Source organism: Yarrowia lipolytica, chromosome 1F, assembly GCF_001761485.1.
Source record: "Yarrowia lipolytica chromosome 1F, complete sequence".
In the NCBI taxonomy this organism is placed as follows: Eukaryota; Fungi; Ascomycota; class Dipodascomycetes; order Dipodascales; genus Yarrowia; species Yarrowia lipolytica.
The window spans coordinates 2,661,454-2,678,552 of NC_090775.1; the positions used below are offsets into that span (position 1 = coordinate 2,661,454).

Here is a 17,099-nt window from a genome sequence, read left to right on the forward strand (position 1 = left end):
GATGGAAAGCGTACGAGTACCGACAAGATGGTTCATGATATGTGACGTAGGATATTGATGAGTTATGGGCATGCCGTTTTGGTTCTTTCATACAGCCCATGCCAACAAAAGTCTCAAGTGGACGCTAAAATATATATCACAATTACTTGAGCTTATCTCCCCCTTCTGCTCACAAGTACTTGCACTTTTACAAGCAGTCTTCAGCTCTGCTCAGCAGCATGTCTATACAATTGAATGAGCTCGGCCATGCGGAAATCAATGGCCGTCAACTTATCGAGATAGCCCGTCTGAAGCACCACCTTGGTGGTGGTGTAATGGTTCTCAAACCACACATGGTGTCGCAGAGGTTGAGAGATGGCCATCACATCGGTGATGAACTGCGTCGTTTGCTTGTAGTTTTTGAACTTGACATCCATGCTCAATTTTGTGGCGCTTTCGGGATCGCAGGCGGATCCGTCGGTCTTTGTGGCCTTCCAGCTCGTCAAATAGGCCAGGTAGGCAGCCTGATCCGGAGGACTGAGCGGCTTGAAGATCTCGGCTTTGTCATCGGTTAATTGCACGAGTTTGAGAGCAGCCGAGCGGGTGATGAACGACACGGGGTTTGTAGGAAGATGAGAGGCAGTTAGTTTGAGGGGGAGCATGTTGTAAGGCGAGTATTGGTGGTGGTGGGAAGAGTGGGTGATGAATAGTGCCCAATTATCTCATGCAGTTGTTAACGCTAATCGGGCAGTAAATTAGTGATGATGACCTTCTATGATGGATATGCAGACGATTATTAATCCAATGGGATGGTTTGATTTTCAAAAGGTCATGTTGTCACATCTCCATCGATGCAATTATTTTTTTGATCCTAGGGAAATTCATTTCTCCTGCTTAGGGTCTCCCCTACAACCCAACTACTAGAAGTAGTACAGTACATACCGTACATGTACATCCGTTTGAGCACGAGTATACGAGAGTAAAGTAATACAGTAGCTCGTGGTTCGATTCCCAGAATAAACGGAACATTTCCTGTGAAGAAAACACAAGTACAACTATGGATCATCGTGGAAGAAGCAACTTGACGACAGAAGCATTCTGTATAATGAACACCTGCAGCCCATCTCACTTTGTTGATTAAGTTCAGGTCTCTTACACTTGCTCTTCTGGCCACTCTCGGAGCGGAAGAGACGTTGAGATTCCAACCGCCGGAACCACGCGAAACCTTGCGACGCGTGAGTTTCATCTCCAAACTGCTGTTGCAGTAAGTTTTGACTTCTCCCTCAGTTGCCACTGTGGAACCCTATTGTTGCGGAAGACGAACGTTTGCAGTTAGATTGGACGAGAGTTGGGGGAAGTCCAGCGGGCAGTGAGACCTCTCTTCGGGGCTTCTATGGGTGATATTGGGGTTCCTTGGCTGGTGACCGGGTGTCGATAAACTACGATAAAGCATGTACAGCCGAAGTACAAGTACTCGTTCTCCTACGAGTATGAGTAGCTGACACTACCGATTCTAACTGCAGGTTCAATCAGACCAGGGCAGCAGTGATGGCGGTAGAGTGTGTTTCAAGAGATGCTTGGGCCTGTCTACGTAACCGGAGAGACCAGTAAGTAGTACTCGTACATACTGTACATACTGATCTCTAGTCTATTTGTAAGATGATCGAGTCATGCCCGTCATGCCCTCCATCGTCATCGGACACTTGTATAGGATTTAGTCTGCTTCCAAGTCCCCTACTGCAATTAAACGCAGGGACATAATTATTTCAGGTCTTGCCCTGAGTTGTAGGAGGGACCTGAATCAGATGTCAACAACCACCTTGAGATATTATCGACTTGAAACAGGAGAGTGTACGGGTGCAATTAGTACATACCGTACAAGTAGAAAGAAAAGAGCACTGCCGGCTTAGTTATGGTAACACAAAGGGTCACCTACAAGTGGACACTTGGGATGTCCTCGGTCTACTACAAGTACTGGCACAACTTTCGGATTCGAAACTTCAACTCTAGCTGGCATCTGAAGTCAATGTATTTATGGATAGGAAGGCGGGGATTGAGCAACTCCGATATATAATGGTTTTAATTGTGATTTAGAGGGCAGGGACTGACTCAACAATAGAGATTACAGTAGAGCAATTGAGCGCAATCAAGTGGATGGTTGGTTTCTTTTGCTCCGGTTTCAACAAGTAGTGTCGATATATTTGAACTCCTACAATAGTGCATCTACGGCTCTGCAAACTCATGGCAACATACTTTGTATTGTTACTCGCACCGGTACAAGTACGTAGCTCCAAGCTCTGCTTTTTTCTTTTCGACATCAATGTCGATGCTTTCCGTCCTGTTTCAGCTGCAGTGCAACATGTGGTTTCGTAATTCAAAGCAAGGAGTGGCCAGGTATGCAAAGATAGGGGTGCGTAGGCGGAATAATGAAGAGAGGAAGTCAGGAGACGGTCAGGGATCGGACGATTTCAGCCAAGGAAATCCTTTCTGGTATTACCAGCTTCGGTCTCATTCGTACGTCCTGTTCCTAATGCCAGCGGGTTGCAACGTTGGACTCTAATATTACAGTATATGCTTTGGGTTTCACAAAATTGTCAACCGCCTGGTTGGGTGACGTCATGCCTCGCATTTAAACGGCTCTAGCCAAGTAATAATGTTAATAGCGTTGGAGCCGTAAACAACGCTGAGCGGGTTATATAGGAGAACAAGTCAATGACCCGGGTGTGGCTATTCTGACCTGTAATCGGGCGTCGTATCAGGTGAGCTGATGTTGATAGAAAAAAAAAGAGAAAAACGAAAAAAAAAGACGTCATTATCGTCTTTTGGGGTCCGAATTACAGTTGTTGGCGGCTGCTTCAAACGCATGAGTAAGCACTGCAATATGTTGTTAGGGTAACAAAAAACCTACGGATACCGTAGGTAGGCAGAGCAAACACTTCAGATAGATGTACGAGTAGATACAAGCACACTACAGGAGCAAATTTGTGCAACTCCACAAGTGCAATACCCATTCAGTCATTGGTAGACCCGGTTTCATTGGTACGACTTGTACTCGTACTTCACTCGCGTTTCACCGGATAAAGCCAAGAATGAGAAGGACGAACAACGGCCTGCAACAAGGGACAAGTGAAACAATAAATCTGACATGAAGCAAAGACAGTCTTGTGCATCACCTTAGCGAAGCGTAAGTAGAGTGGGTCGTTTAGGGCTTATACTGTAGGATACTCTCAGCATTGTTATCCACACCTACAATACGCCCGATACCCACCTCAACGATCGCTTGCTACCAGACTCTACAGCCGCACTTGCTCGTAGCTTGGTCTCTCTCCGAGTGCAAATTTTGGGTTGTCAAAAGGGAAAAAAAGTACTAAGTAATGCTGGACAGAGTTTGAGATTGCATCAACGCGTAGCAATAGAGGGAGCTGGGGAGAAGCAAGATGACTGAAAATTGAAATGGAGAATAATACAAGTCTCTGCCACACCTGGTATCACTTTGAGCACATTACGGGAACAGCAGGGTATTGAAACTGGCTTCTCAAAAGCCAAGGTTTCACAATATTTTAGGGGCTAAGCTTGTCGCTAATTTTAGACGACGATCAGATCGGAGCTAACGCGTGTGAGATGCGAGTTGAGGTGCACTGGTGGAGGAATAAAGAGGGCCTGTAAAGAGAGGTCGAGAGGGGGTAGAGGTCATGGTGAAGAAAAAACATATTACTCAAGCAGTGTAATACCCCAGAACACCCCAGAATACTTCACAACATCCGTATTCGAGGCACTAAATTCTCAAACCACTAGTGAAGCCTTAATAACTCGTCTATTATACACATAAGCCGAGATACACCCCGCGCTTGTTCTGTACTCTAAATTCAAAAGGCTAAAGAAGCAGAGGCACAAGCAGACTGATTTTCGAAGAAGCGGAACCACCACACAACACATAAATATATTTCTTCCCGCTACACACCAACACACACACACAACACTTACAACATCATGGACGATCTGGAAAAGGGTCCTATTGACGACCGGCATCCGGCACCCGTCCCCGAAGACGAATTCAACGACTCGTCGTCCACACATACAAACCCGCCCCAGCCACCACCCGCGGTTGCTATGCCACATGTCTCTCGTCAGACCCAGAACCCCTACCAGCACATGGGCCACGATAACCTCCACGAGTCTGTGCAACAGGCCGGCACCCACGCCATCCACGGCTACCCGCCTGCTCACCAGATCTATCAACAGCCCACTTCTCCCGCATCTATTCAACCCGAGGATGGCTTCCATGTGCATCCACTAGCTCATTCGTATCCACTCGACAACGTGGAGAGCTCAAACACATACGCTACGGCTGCCCAGGTGCCCCGACCACCGCCCATCGACACCTCGATCGCCAACGAAAAGGCTGGTTTGCTGCAGGCATCAAACAACAGCCACCATTCGACATCTTCCGACGATGAGCCCGAAGAGAACCTGCAGCAACGAATCGAACGTATGGCCAACGGCACCGTCCCCGGAGGATCAAAGATGCGACGGTCGGCCTCCAAGAACTCGAAGCGTCGAGGTAGCAACTCCAGTAGCGCCACTGGCCTCTACAGGTCGAAGACCTCTGCCTCGGGTCGAAGTTACAAGAGTCATGCTGGAGAGGAGCATCGAGCTACCGGACGACGACGCTCAAACTCCACATCTCAGCAGCCCGGCAGTGCCATGCCGCCCCAGAGCGCTGTGACAAACAATAATAACTCCATGGACGAGTTTCCTCTTGGTCTTGGTATCACCCGCCACCAGACCAACGCCACCACACATACTACCGGAGACCGAACCACTAACGAGAAGGAAGAAGAGGATGAGAAACACCCAAAGGTGTCGCATGTGCTGGAAACGGTGTTCGAGGACTCGGATGCCGACTCCACGGACCTCCCCGAAATCAAGGACGTCATGGGCGACATTCGAGAAGAGCACGGAGTAGAATCTACCGACCACTCTCTACGACCTCCGGAGAACGAGGACAAGATTGCCACCGGTGTGCGACGGGGCTACCACGCACTCCAGCGATCCACTGGTACCCAGCGACCTACCGAGTTCAAGATCATCGTCAAGACTCGAGCGTACATTCGATACCTCATGCAACTGTCGATTCTCACTCGATGCTTTGTTTTCTGGTTGCCTCTTGCTGTCGTGTTCTTTATTCCCCTTGCTATTGGTGCTTGGGGTCAGCCTGATGCTGAACTCGGTAATGTCCGTCTCTCGTGGATTTTCATCTGGGTCGAAGTCATGTGGAGCTCCCTCTGGGTGTCTCGCCTGGTTGCTCATGTGATTCCCAACTTATTTCGTGTTATTGCGGGCATTATTTCCCCAACTATTAAGCGATTTACCACTATTGTCTGTGCCGTGGAACATGCTATTACGCTCGTCTTGTGGGCATTTTGCTCTTGGATCACCTTCATGCCCGTCACCAGCATGAACAAGTTGGCCAAGCCCAATGACGCTAAAGAGGTATGGCAGAAGAACTTTTCCAAGGTGCTTGTGTCCTGTCTTATCACAGCCATTGTCTACCTATGTGAGCGAATTTTCATCCACTTCATCTCCGTGTCCTTCCACAAGACACAGTTTGCAAACCGAATCAGAGACAACCGTCTTGCCATCTCTGTTTTGGTCAAGATGTTGGACGCCGCTTACATGGTATTCCCTCAGTTTTGTCCCGAGTTCGAGGATGAGGATGTGACACTTGCTGGTGGCCTTCTTTTTGCAACTACTCGAAAGATGGATGATAGACTTAACCGACGTATTCAGCAGGCTGTTCAGAACGAGGGTACCCGGCGGTTCTTTGGAGGACTCAAAAAGGCGTCTAAATCCTTGGGTGAAGCTGCCAGAGATGTCATTGGTCGAACTGCAGGCACTGCAGCATCTACCGAGTCCATTGTCATGGAAGCCATGAAGTCGCGATCCACAGCACGAATTCTCGGTAAACGAATCTGGATGTCTCTTGTTCTAGAGGGACAAGACTCTTTGACTGTCCAGGATATCATCGATGTGGTTGGAGAACACTCTCGAGACGAGTGTGAGGCTGTGTTTGCCGTTCTCGATCAGGACGGCAATGGAGACTTGACTCTCGACGAGATGTCTGCTGCTGTGACCCAGATCTGTCACGAGCGAAAGTCGATCTACAAGTCTCTCAAGGATGTCGATTGTGCCGTCAAGAAACTGCATCACATTCTTGTGTTTGTGGTTCTGCTGATTTGTATCATCATTTTTGTCGGAATGTTGTCTCCTTCTGTCGGAGCCGTTTTAGCCACCCTTGGTACCACCTTGCTTGCCTTCTCATTCGTCTTCTCTACCACCTGTCAGGAGATTCTGTCTTCTTGTGTCTTCCTGTTTGTGAAGCATCCAATTGATGTCGGAGATCGAGTCGATATTGCGGATGTCGCCTACAACGTTACATCCTTGTCTCTTCTGTACTCCACCTTCACCCGAACAGATAATGGTAAGTTGTGCCAAGCTCCTAACTCGCTGCTCAACACTCTGTGGATCGGTAACGTCTCTAGATCGGGTCTCCAGTCTGATCCCCAGACCCTTATTTTAGGCCTTCCCGAGACTTCCACTGAAGACATTGATGAGCTGCACCGACGAGTTGATCAGTTTGCTCTGGACAACCCCAAGGACTACAAGCCTAAGCCCTGGTTCCAGGTTTCCGGTTTCACCGATCTCGACCGAATCTCCATCACCATCAACATCACCCATCGGTCCAACTTTGCCGACATTCCTCTTTGGGGTTACCGACGAACCAAGTTCCTCAAGTTTGTTGCGCAGTGTGTCCAGGAGATTCCTCTGTACGTCCCCCGTCGAGAGGACAACTACTCGGATCCGGCCAACTCGATGTACCTCAGCTCTCTGCCTCCTGGTATCCCCGGTCTATTGCAGAGCCGAAACGACCAGAACAAGTCTCCCAGTGGCGATACTTTCACCGAGCTCTCCTCCGATGGACGGAAAGACCGATCCCTGTCCAAGAACTCCACCCGATCTACTCGATCTACTCGATCCGCTAGAGACCGTCAGATTCACGGCGTCGCTCCTACCTGGAGAACCCGAATTCGACCTGGTCTCCGTGTCATCGACGAGTCTGAGGATGACGACGATTATGCTGTGGAAAGTGATTCTTCGGAGGATCACGAGCATACTCTTGAGGAGAAAAATAACACTCATGCCACCGGCGGAGTTCAGGCTCAGACTGAGGTTCAGAACAGATTCAAAAACTAGCTAGCGTGACCTAGCACATGATTCATCTAGTTTGGGGTATCAGTTGTATCCCAGCTAGCTTATATATATTAGCATTACATCATTTAGAATATGACTTGATTGTGTATTGTAGCTACTTGTAGAGATGGCATGTTTGTCGATGATATGGCTCCCACCTTTGTTCTGGTGTGCAATAATCAATACTGGCGGAGTGTGCATGACACAAGTGTATATGGTGGAAGTGATGTATAACCACCATGTAATTAAACGACTAAAAGAGCTGGAGAGATACTGGAAACAACAAAAAAAAAAAAACGTCTGTCTTTCCTCTATGACTCAGCATGGTTATTCCAGCACCGAAACACTGTATCCTGCTGTTCTGTGTATCTGTTTCCTCACATAGCCACCCTAACCCAACACCCAACTCTATCACACGAAACTCATTTACGCGTCTCTGAAATAAAAATAAAAAACACGTACCCGACTTACGCACTTAGACATACATCTACTACAGTACTACACAACACACATTTCGGCATGGGTATTAAAGGATTGAACAAATTACTGATGGAACACTGTCCCGCGGCTCTGCGGTCGTCGGAGATCAAGAACTTTGGAGGTCGAAAAGTCGCCATCGACGCCTCCATGTCTCTCTATCAGTTTGTGATTGCAGTACGACAGGCTGATGGCCAACAATTGACCAACGAGAATGGAGAGACCACGTCGCATCTCATGGGCATGTTTTATCGAACCCTGAGAATGGTCGATAACGGTATCAAACCCGTATACGTGTTTGACGGCAAGCCCCCCGTCCTCAAGAGTGGAGAGCTGGCCAAGCGAAAGGAGCGACGAGAGGAGGCTCTGAAGAAGATTGAGGAGCTCAAACAGCAAGTGGAGGATGGTGAAGAGGGTGAGGAAACAAAGGAGGCTCAGGAGGATGTTACTCGATTCGAAAAGCGAACAGTTCGTGTGACACCCGAACAGAATGACGAGGCCAAGAAACTGCTCACACTCATGGGTATTCCCATTGTGGAGGCTCCATGTGAAGCTGAGGCTCAATGCGCCAAGCTAGCCGAGGCCGGAAAGGTGTATGCTGCTGCCTCCGAAGATATGGATACTCTGTGTTTCGGTTCTCCTGTTCTGTTGCGACATTTGACCTTTTCCGAGGCCAAGAAGATGCCTATTTCCGAAATCAACTTTGCCAAGATTCTGGAGGGTCTGGAAATGACCCATGCTCAGTTCATTGATCTGTGTATTCTTCTGGGATGTGATTACGCAGACACCATCAGGGGAGTTGGACCTCAGACCGCTCTCAAGCTCATGAAGGAACATGGAAGTCTGGAGAAGATTGTAGAGCATATCGAGAAGAATCCCTCTGGAAAACTCAAGGTGCCCGAGAACTGGCCGTACCAGGAGGTTCGTGCTCTCCTGCAAGCGCCTGATGTACTCGATTCCAGCAGCTGTGATATCAAGTGGAACAATCCCGATGTCGAGGGACTGGTGGACTTCCTGGTGAGAGATAAGGGATTCTCCGAAGATCGAGTTCGAGCAGGAGCTGCGAGACTCATGAAGCAGGTCAAGGTGAAGCCGCAGGCGCGACTTGATGGCTTTTTCAAGGTTATGCCCAAGGAGGGAGGAGAGAAGCGAAAGGCGGACGACAAGAAGACTAAGGGCAAGAAGCCCGCCACTAAGAAGGCAAAGAAGTGATTGGTTAACTATTGGTAAAAGTAAAAGAAAATTAATGCATTGAAACACATCACTATGAGCACCGTGCATGGCCGAAGGCAAGTACACATACTACAATGCATCTGTGTAAGCACCTTCTTGCCATATATGAAAAAAAAATAAAAAAATTGAAGGTGTGGGTACTACACTTATGAATCTCATTTACTCGCAGGTCGCAAGAATCACTCTCTATTGCAGTTTTAAACTTATTTATTAAGATCATGGCACCCGAGGCAGATATACTTCGGCCCTGCGTCAAAATTTCAAGCTTAATGTAAATCGGGAAAAACGGAGTGCAAAAAAAAGTACTTGTATTTGTATAAAGGGATGGGAAAAGGAACGTATTCAAAAAGAACAAAAAATGGACGACACCGGAATCGAACGGGGGACCTCGGCGCATGCTAAGCGCATGTGATAACCAACTACACCAGACGCCCTGAAATTACAGGGGGTTTAAGAGGGTCGTGCCAAGTTTTTGTAAAATCAGTGAAAAAAATTTTTAATGAATCATTAGAATAAAAAAAAAAATAAACAACCGGAAAAAAAAACCAAAGAGATAAGAAAAAGATGGAGCGACAACGATACTGGCAGTATCGGACTCATTGACACACGCACCGAAACGCGCATCGCATGGATTATCATGGCTATTATTTATTGAACGCCAATAACCCGGCTTACTAGGTATATAGATGTAATGAATCATTAAATTAAAAAAAACCAAAAAAGAACAACCTCCACGAACATCTTTTTGTCAACTGTCCAGCGTCCAAGGGCATCTGCCAGAAGATGGTTGTCCCTCTTCCATCCAAAATGGCGGGCATGGATCTTACTGGAGGTCAAGGACAGTCCGTTGAACTACATTTGAGAGCTCGCCCATGCCTTGTGGCATTTGAGCGAGCCATGCAACAAACTGGCCTAGTGGGCACGGACCCCGTAATCCTGCGATATTTCGCTCACTTCGTGTAAATAAACCGTTTCCGAGATTTCGAATAAGCTGTTTATCAAGACTAGAAGTCGCTCTGCTGTCGTCTTATAATGCCGTTGCGTCAAGATCTTGTTCTGACGATGTTTCAACCGGTTTATCTAGCTACTGTATTTGTAGATTATAGCCCGATGTATCTATAGTATGTACTGTACTTGTAGCTACAGTACTTACCCCAAGGTACAGTGCAATAAGTAAGACACCATTTAATAATACAGTTACTCTGCGCTCACTACACCGGATCTCTGCACTATCTTCACTGATACTCTAGATTAATGTATTACTGAGCTATAAAAGCAATGCAAATAAATATATGCGTGGCGGTTACTTGCCAACATTCTGCTTACAAGATGCAAAACTCTGAAGAGCCTTGAGGAAGACTCCGTAGGTAACGGCGTCGTTATCAGGCTGGTGGTAGATTTCTGTGAGACGAATCTGCCAGGGAGGGAAGCCCTGCAGGTCAAGCTGGGGACCAAAGACAATGAGCAATTCTGGTTCAGTTACAACGAGCATGTTCATTTGCTCATCGATGACGTCCACAGTGATATCACGTGGCTTGAGTTTTTTAGCAATGGCCAGCTCCGACAGGGTCTTGGTGAGATCGACCAGACATTCTCGACCATCCTCCTCGGACAGCAGGTGGATGGTGAGATCATTCTTATTGTCGGTCTTTCTGTTGACCACCTTGCCGTTGGATTCTCCTGTTGGGTGAGCTGCTCCAGAGTGGGGTACGTCGATCTTGATGGAGGGCATCTCCGAGCCGTAGTATGATCTCATTCCCTCTTCCACCAGTTTGTACACGTCTTTGATGTTGTAAGATTTGAGGCATCCGGTTCGTTCGTATACTGACAGCTGCTTGATTTCGCCGGTTCCGCAACACCAGGCTGCAATCTCCGAGATCTGGGCAACCAAACCTTCCACTCCTCCGCCCTCTTCAGAGCCATCCTGCAGGTCGACAATGACGGCCAGGTGGTTGGGCAGCTTGGTGAGGTCGGCGACGTCATGAGAAATGAGCTGGGGGGTTCGGTTGTGATGGTAGGAGATGGCGAGGCCTCGGATCTTGATTCTATGGGCCACATATTGCACAAAGTGGACCAGGGAGTAGGCGAGGTGGAAGACCAGCAGCACAGTGTGGAGCACGTGGAAGCAGATGAAGGACCATGGATCGCTCGGCATGAACTTGGGGTTGGCCGACGAGGGGTACAGCATCTGGTTAAGACGGGTAAACATAGCGGTGGTTGCGTTTGTACGAGTCGTGACACTCGCTGTGTGTGGTGGAGGTGTAAGTGTACAAACAAGGTTGATCAGAAATCCATCAACCGAAAAGGTTTATGGGAGTCCCAACCAGAGAGAGAGCTGTAGCATACTGAGTGGGCAGGCGAGACAGGCAAAGCTGGTATCCACGGCAATATATATAGAGGAGGACGCGCTGTTCAACCCACTACAACAGCTGGTTAATTTTAGGATATATATGGCGAAAAGTCTTTCCTGAGCCACCCGTTTCTCACTATCTACTGACCCCCTGTCTAGCTAATGCGCGTTCCAACCGATTACGTGAACAGTAGTGACAGGACAGAAGGAAAATACTGTATGTTGTGAAAGTGACCCTGTCAGAGTTACTGCAAAAATGCCGACTGTAACTGTGGGGTGTGCAGTCAACACGTCCTTGGTCACTGTTGAGTGATCACATATAGTCGTTGGTTGATTGTACCACTTGGTGCATACGATAATTTGCCTGTACCTAGCTACCGTACAATTGCCGGTGCAATATTGATTGTACTGCGATTGTTGTGTTGGATGTAGACCACACGTGTGTACAATAGTCCACTACAAGTACAGTATGTATGTACTGTACTGTACTAAGTAGATAGGAACATGTAGCTACAGTTAAGTGAAACAAAGAGCGTTGATTGTATGATCACAAGTACCGTGTGTACTTGTAAGCAACTTGTTACTACAAGTAATATTAAAAGACCAATTATATTAAAAGACCAATACAAAGAAGTATTATACTGAACTTGTACTCCTATAATTTTGTACTTGTACGATCAAACACAGTAGAAGAAGACTGCAGGGTGCATTCGCTTATGTTGCAGGATAATGTAGTGCTGATGTGGACTGTACAGGTTGAGAGAAGATGTCAAGAATATGAGCGAGAGTTTTCTGCCGTGTCATCTATCCCAAAGACTGTACAAAGAGTCAGACTTATGAGTGCCCATTCTTACCATATAGGCACTTGTCGAATCTCTGTTCCACCGAGGGGAATCTTGAGGCTGATACACCTTCTCCCAAGACAATATCGTGAAGTCATATGAACAATCTAAGATTGATGTTGTGTTGAGGCTGAAACGAAGCATATGGCAAATCGAAGATTCGATGAAGATATAAAGGGTCCCCCTTCTATCGGATGACGACCATCCCTGAACTATCAGTCTACACCATGCAACAAAGATATCTACAACCCTATGACGACGACACTCTGGTCGAAGAGATTCCACCTACAAATGCCGAGGTGGGAATTGTGCCATTTGATGATCTGGAACTGGTGGCCGAAAGTCAGCCTCCTTGCGATACCTGGAAGAACTGCGTGTTATCATATAAGATGATAGTCCAGGGCTATGACAATGAAATCCTGACCCATGAAGGACAGTTGCAAACGAATTTCGTACCGGGCATGTCTACCGCCATTTGCATGACTTCAAATCTGAATTTTGAACCCCACATGACTCCCGAAGACGTGCAACGGGTCACTTTGGCTGCTTTGGTTCGTGACCGTCCTCCTCCTGAGGTGGACGAGGAGTCTGACAATGAGCTATGTGCACGTCAGAGTATGGCCATCTACGAAAGATACAAGGGCCGAATGAGCGAATTGTGGCGCGACATGCCTGAATTGCCATTATTTGAAGATGGAGACAGCAAGACTACTCCTAAGGCTTCTTCTGAAGATGATCCCTCAACTTATGCCGATGGGTACCAGAACGAGGCAGGCGCTACTGCGAACGATTCCCAAAACGAGAACGATGGTATGGGATATCAGGGTGTCGATAATTCTCTTCTTCCAGGATGTGACCCAAGCTCAGACTCGCATTATTCAGATTCAGACAGACCATGTACATCGCATTCAATATCTGGTGGAGAAGCTGTAAAGAGAACCCAGATGCTCAAAGACAGACGACTCTGGAAACGAGCCAACGAACCCCAGTTCATCACTTGCACTTCTTGTCCCCGAAAGAGCTTCAAAAGTCTCGCCAAATACGCGAAACATCTTGACACCCACCATAGTGGACTCTCCAACGAACACTTGTGTCCTTCTAAGACCTGCCCAAGATCGATTGTTGGCTTCAGTACTGCTGTTGGATGTTCTCAACATTTCAACATCTGTCACAGAAACCATGACAGGATATTCGAACTCAAGTGCAGAAAGTGGTATCTGAAGAGATGGCGGCTAAAACCCGAGATACCCTGTCTGTCAATGTATGTGTTCATGGTAGACATTTAGAACGGGGTCATTAGCTAACCTCTTTTCTGTCACATGCGCTATTTGTATTGATTGAAGAGGACGCTGTTAGCTATCTGATACACTTTATCTCTACAGAGAGGAAGAGAAATATGTCACTCGTTGTGTACCACCCGTACCTGCATTACAACTTGTACATTTTATATATATGTGCATACTATTGCGAGTAGGAGAATAAATACCACGTACTGGACTTTTCAATGGAACCGCGAAGACATTACTACAGCTCCATATCTTTTCATGATCTCAGCAACTACAGTTTCTGTCGACTACATAGCTCAATCCAAGTTCAGTATGCATACCAACCAAACTTGCCTAAGGAAGGAGGTGTAAACAATTAGGAAAGAGATAGTGGTCATCTGAGTTGTATTGAAAGGAGTTTTGTGGTTACTGTAGTTACTTCCTTGTTTCAGTCGCTTTAGAACTGCATAATCGCCCATCCAACTTCTTGCAACTCTCACGCGAATATCACAAGATGCACTTTTTTCCTGATTCTTAACATTTTCTTACCACACACCACTTCACTATCACAGCCCAACTCATCTGGTGAAAGACTGTTCACATGACAGCTCAAAACACCTACCGAATCGGATCAGTCGCAGCCGGACGTTTTTCGAACTCCAACTTCTCACTTGACATGAATTGGTATAGAAAGGGAGATGATCACAGAGAACAACACAACAATGTGAGCCATGTCTAGACAATATCGCTCGTTTTACAGTATTAAACACTCAAAATGAAGACCATGAACACAAAACATCTCTAATGATACCATTTTCTGGCATATTCGCCACATACCTGAAACTGACAGACGACGATCACTCCAATCAAGTCAGACCGAATAGGAAGTAGGAAGCCTTCCTCGGCGCCTTTTCACAATATATAAACTGGGTTATGGGCTCTTCATTATCTCTACCCTTGATCAATCAACTTCCCCAACATCTCTTTCACCAACATCCTCCTTTCAGTTTTACCAACTTCAGATTTTCAGCTTCCATCATGAAATTCTCCACTACCACCGTTATTGTCGCTGCTACTCTTGGCCTGGCTGCTCCTGCTTTCCAGCAGGATGCTTCCAACAGCGACTTTATCTACCAGCTCCAGGTTTCTGACAAGAACAACCAGTTCAACCAGCAGCTGTTCACCGATGGAACCAACATCTACTATGGTCCCCGGAACCAGAACACTGCTCCTCAGGGCCAGAATCTTGTGACAATCACCGTCTTCATGGACAGCAACGGAAACCTGCAGTCCATCGACAACCAGAACCGATACGTCTCTGTTGGCAGCAATGGCCGAATGCAGATGTCCAACCAACATCGAGGTCGATGGAATGTTCAGACCAACCGAAACAACAACAATGATGTTTCTCTGCGGTTCGACAACAACCCCAAATTCCTGGCTTGCCCTGTCCAGAACTACAACAGCGGTTCTCGATCCAGAGGCAAGCGAGAAGAGTCCGAGTCTGCTGCCGCCCGGAAGGACCACCAGAACAACTGGAACAATAACCAGAACTGGAACAACCAGAACGGCCAGAAGGACAACCAGGTTTACCAGGTTTACGTCAACAACGCTCCCTGTGCCAACCCCGTTGAGCTGTCCCTGAACGGCCAGAAGCGGGGTCGACGAAACCAGTGGAACAACCGAAACAACCGAAACGTTGCCCGAGATGTGTCTACTGAGACTCCCGAGGCAACCATTGTTCTTCGAGTCAACGGAGTCACCCGACAGAACGCTATGTATTCTCCTGTCTTCAACCAGGATGGCCGAATGTACACCCAGATGCAGCGAGACAACCACCACTTCTCCGACGACCAGCACGGCAACAACATGTTCCGACTGTCGCAGGATGGCCAGATCATCGACACCCGATCCCAGCAGTACGCTCGGCTTGGCCAGAACCAGCAGTTGTCCATGACCAACAACCAGAATCAGGGACTGCTGTTCACTGTTGACATCAATGGAAACCTGCAGTACAACGGTAACCAGTTCCTAGCTTGTGATACAGGAAACAACGGTCTGTACGAGGTTCGACCTGCCGGAGCCGAGGGAGCTGCAGCTTCTTGTGCTAACGCCCAGGCAATTACCATCCAGATTGACCAGCAGTAAACGGGCCTACCAAGCGTTTGACAATGTCATTTGACCTGTGACAATAGTGGTTTTCAATACAAGTTTCCATTATTATACACTATATTGTGGATCTGCGTAGATTGTATCTGTTTCTTGTCCCCTTCGAGTATCAATTAGTTACCTTGACGATATGCGACTGTTTCGTCTTTAGGTCATGAGAGCTGCCCAACACGGCACTGGATAGATCGGACTTATAGGCCCAATGCTACAACTCGGATTATAAGGCACCATTTTTGTTTAGTTCATTTTACGATGCAATTGTGGGCAATAAGGTGACATGGGTTAAAGGGGTTGCTGGAATTACTGTAGGGACTCGCCTCAGTTTTTTTGCTGTAAGCAACGGATGTTGAGATAAGTTCCGACTTCATACATTCGTTTCTGAGACTCGGAGTGTCTCTGGTCAATTAATTGAATCGCTTTTATGCTACATCCGGCTTGTTTCAGACCGTTCCGACATCACCAACAGAAAGAAGACAATATTACGACTTTTTGGGGGGGAATTCATGGCTTTCATATTACTGTGTCCCGCTACTTGTAGCTACCTTAGAGTAGATGAAACACTCCCGGGAGCAACGTCCTTCTTTTTTTTTGTTCTTTGGACTGAACGGTGTCTGTCTATCTACCTCGACGCACCCAATATTCGTTGCATGTTGACAAGCAACTTTCTTTCATTCCGTGAGCTACCTTGTACATATCCGACCCACAAGGTCCAGACAAGCCAAGTCGGTGTCTTTAGCCTCCTTCTTCATCCCAGTGGGGAAACGGTAATAGAACAAGTGGTTGTCGAAAGGAGTTGGTGGGGGCAGTGACAGGAAGATCACGCCGTCTTATTGCACGAATTTGGAAGCTGTCAAGCTCGTGTCAGAGTGTGCAAGAACCGACTTAGGATGTACAAGAGCTGGGTTCGTGTTCTCTCATCGTACTACAATGTGATCCGTGAAAGACTCTACTCAAGAGCACTTCTACTTAGGTGTCTGCGTCAACTTCGCGTGAAACATGATTTCTCGACACACGCAGGCCGAGATTAGGTGTCAGACATGGAGTGGATTGCGTGTGAGCACATTGTACTCGTACTTGTAGCTTGCATGCTACTGGGTTCCTACAAACAGGACATCTGTTCAGTCATTGCGGCTACCTATGGTACAGTAGCTGGCGGGAGAATTTCGTTTTCACGTGTCAAAAGACGCCAATGAAAGTCAGCAGTCTTAACGCCACAATAGACCCAAGTGTCCTTGGGGGGTGCTGTAGACCTACCGCACACAAGTACCTATATGTGTGCTCGAACTTGCGCTGGTGAAAATATGCTGCCGGATACATTCCACAATGGCATGGAGGAAAAAAAAGAATGGTAGTTTCGTATTTACGGACCCACCCAGCTTAAAGTGGGTCTTCCCAGCGTGTAAGTTCGAGGACTGGGGGGGTCTTGCAGCCATCTACGATACCGGGTGTTCGGTGTCCGAACCGAAGCCATGTTCCGCGATAGACAATCGGACTTTTACCAGTTTCTGCCCCAACCCTTAGCTGCCCCACTGT

General features: G+C 47.4%; 7 protein-coding genes, 1 non-coding gene and 1 pseudogene across 8 annotated transcripts; 6 read left to right on the top strand and 3 right to left on the bottom strand.

Moving 5' to 3' along the window:
* Positions 1 to 200: 200 nt before the first annotated feature.
* On the bottom strand, positions 201 to 641 carry YALI1_F26620g (uncharacterized protein; the record flags this gene model as incomplete). Its single annotated transcript, XM_505644.3, has 1 exon — positions 201 to 641. The coding sequence occupies one exon, from the start codon at positions 639 to 641 to the stop codon at positions 201 to 203; it is 441 nt and encodes a 146-aa protein (XP_505644.2).
* A 3,328-nt stretch (positions 642 to 3,969) lies between these two features.
* YALI1_F26654g (uncharacterized protein) lies at positions 3,970 to 7,233 on the top strand (the record flags this gene model as incomplete). The annotated part of the gene is made up of 1 exon (XM_505645.3): positions 3,970 to 7,233. The coding sequence occupies one exon, from the start codon at positions 3,970 to 3,972 to the stop codon at positions 7,231 to 7,233; it is 3,264 nt and encodes a 1,087-aa protein (XP_505645.3).
* A 516-nt stretch (positions 7,234 to 7,749) lies between these two features.
* YALI1_F26692g (uncharacterized protein) lies at positions 7,750 to 8,919 on the top strand (the record flags this gene model as incomplete). The annotated part of the gene is made up of 1 exon (XM_505646.3): positions 7,750 to 8,919. The coding sequence occupies one exon, from the start codon at positions 7,750 to 7,752 to the stop codon at positions 8,917 to 8,919; it is 1,170 nt and encodes a 389-aa protein (XP_505646.1).
* A 380-nt stretch (positions 8,920 to 9,299) lies between these two features.
* On the bottom strand, positions 9,300 to 9,374 carry YALI1_F26708r. The gene has a single exon. It is a non-coding gene; the product is annotated as a tRNA-Ala (tRNA).
* A 349-nt stretch (positions 9,375 to 9,723) lies between these two features.
* Positions 9,724 to 9,903, top strand: YALI1_F26711g (Compare to YALI0F20086g, Misc non-coding, no similarity; annotated as a pseudogene).
* Positions 9,904 to 10,243: 340 nt separating this feature from the next.
* YALI1_F26726g (uncharacterized protein) lies at positions 10,244 to 11,149 on the bottom strand (the record flags this gene model as incomplete). Its single annotated transcript, XM_505648.3, has 1 exon — positions 10,244 to 11,149. One exon carries the CDS (start codon positions 11,147 to 11,149, stop codon positions 10,244 to 10,246), a length of 906 nt encoding a protein of 301 aa, XP_505648.3.
* Positions 11,150 to 12,326: 1,177 nt separating this feature from the next.
* On the top strand, positions 12,327 to 13,418 carry YALI1_F26737g (uncharacterized protein; the record flags this gene model as incomplete). The annotated part of the gene is made up of 1 exon (XM_068283447.1): positions 12,327 to 13,418. One exon carries the CDS (start codon positions 12,327 to 12,329, stop codon positions 13,416 to 13,418), a length of 1,092 nt encoding a protein of 363 aa, XP_068139548.1.
* Positions 13,419 to 14,330: 912 nt separating this feature from the next.
* YALI1_F26757g (uncharacterized protein) lies at positions 14,331 to 15,545 on the top strand (the record flags this gene model as incomplete). Its single annotated transcript, XM_505650.3, has 1 exon — positions 14,331 to 15,545. The coding sequence occupies one exon, from the start codon at positions 14,331 to 14,333 to the stop codon at positions 15,543 to 15,545; it is 1,215 nt and encodes a 404-aa protein (XP_505650.3).
* A 1,017-nt stretch (positions 15,546 to 16,562) lies between these two features.
* Positions 16,563 to 16,863, top strand: YALI1_F26780g (uncharacterized protein; the record flags this gene model as incomplete). The annotated part of the gene is made up of 2 exons (XM_068283448.1): positions 16,563 to 16,642; positions 16,689 to 16,863. The coding sequence occupies 2 exons, from the start codon at positions 16,563 to 16,565 to the stop codon at positions 16,861 to 16,863; spliced, it is 255 nt and encodes an 84-aa protein (XP_068139549.1).
* Between the last annotated feature and the right edge of the window lie 236 nt (positions 16,864 to 17,099).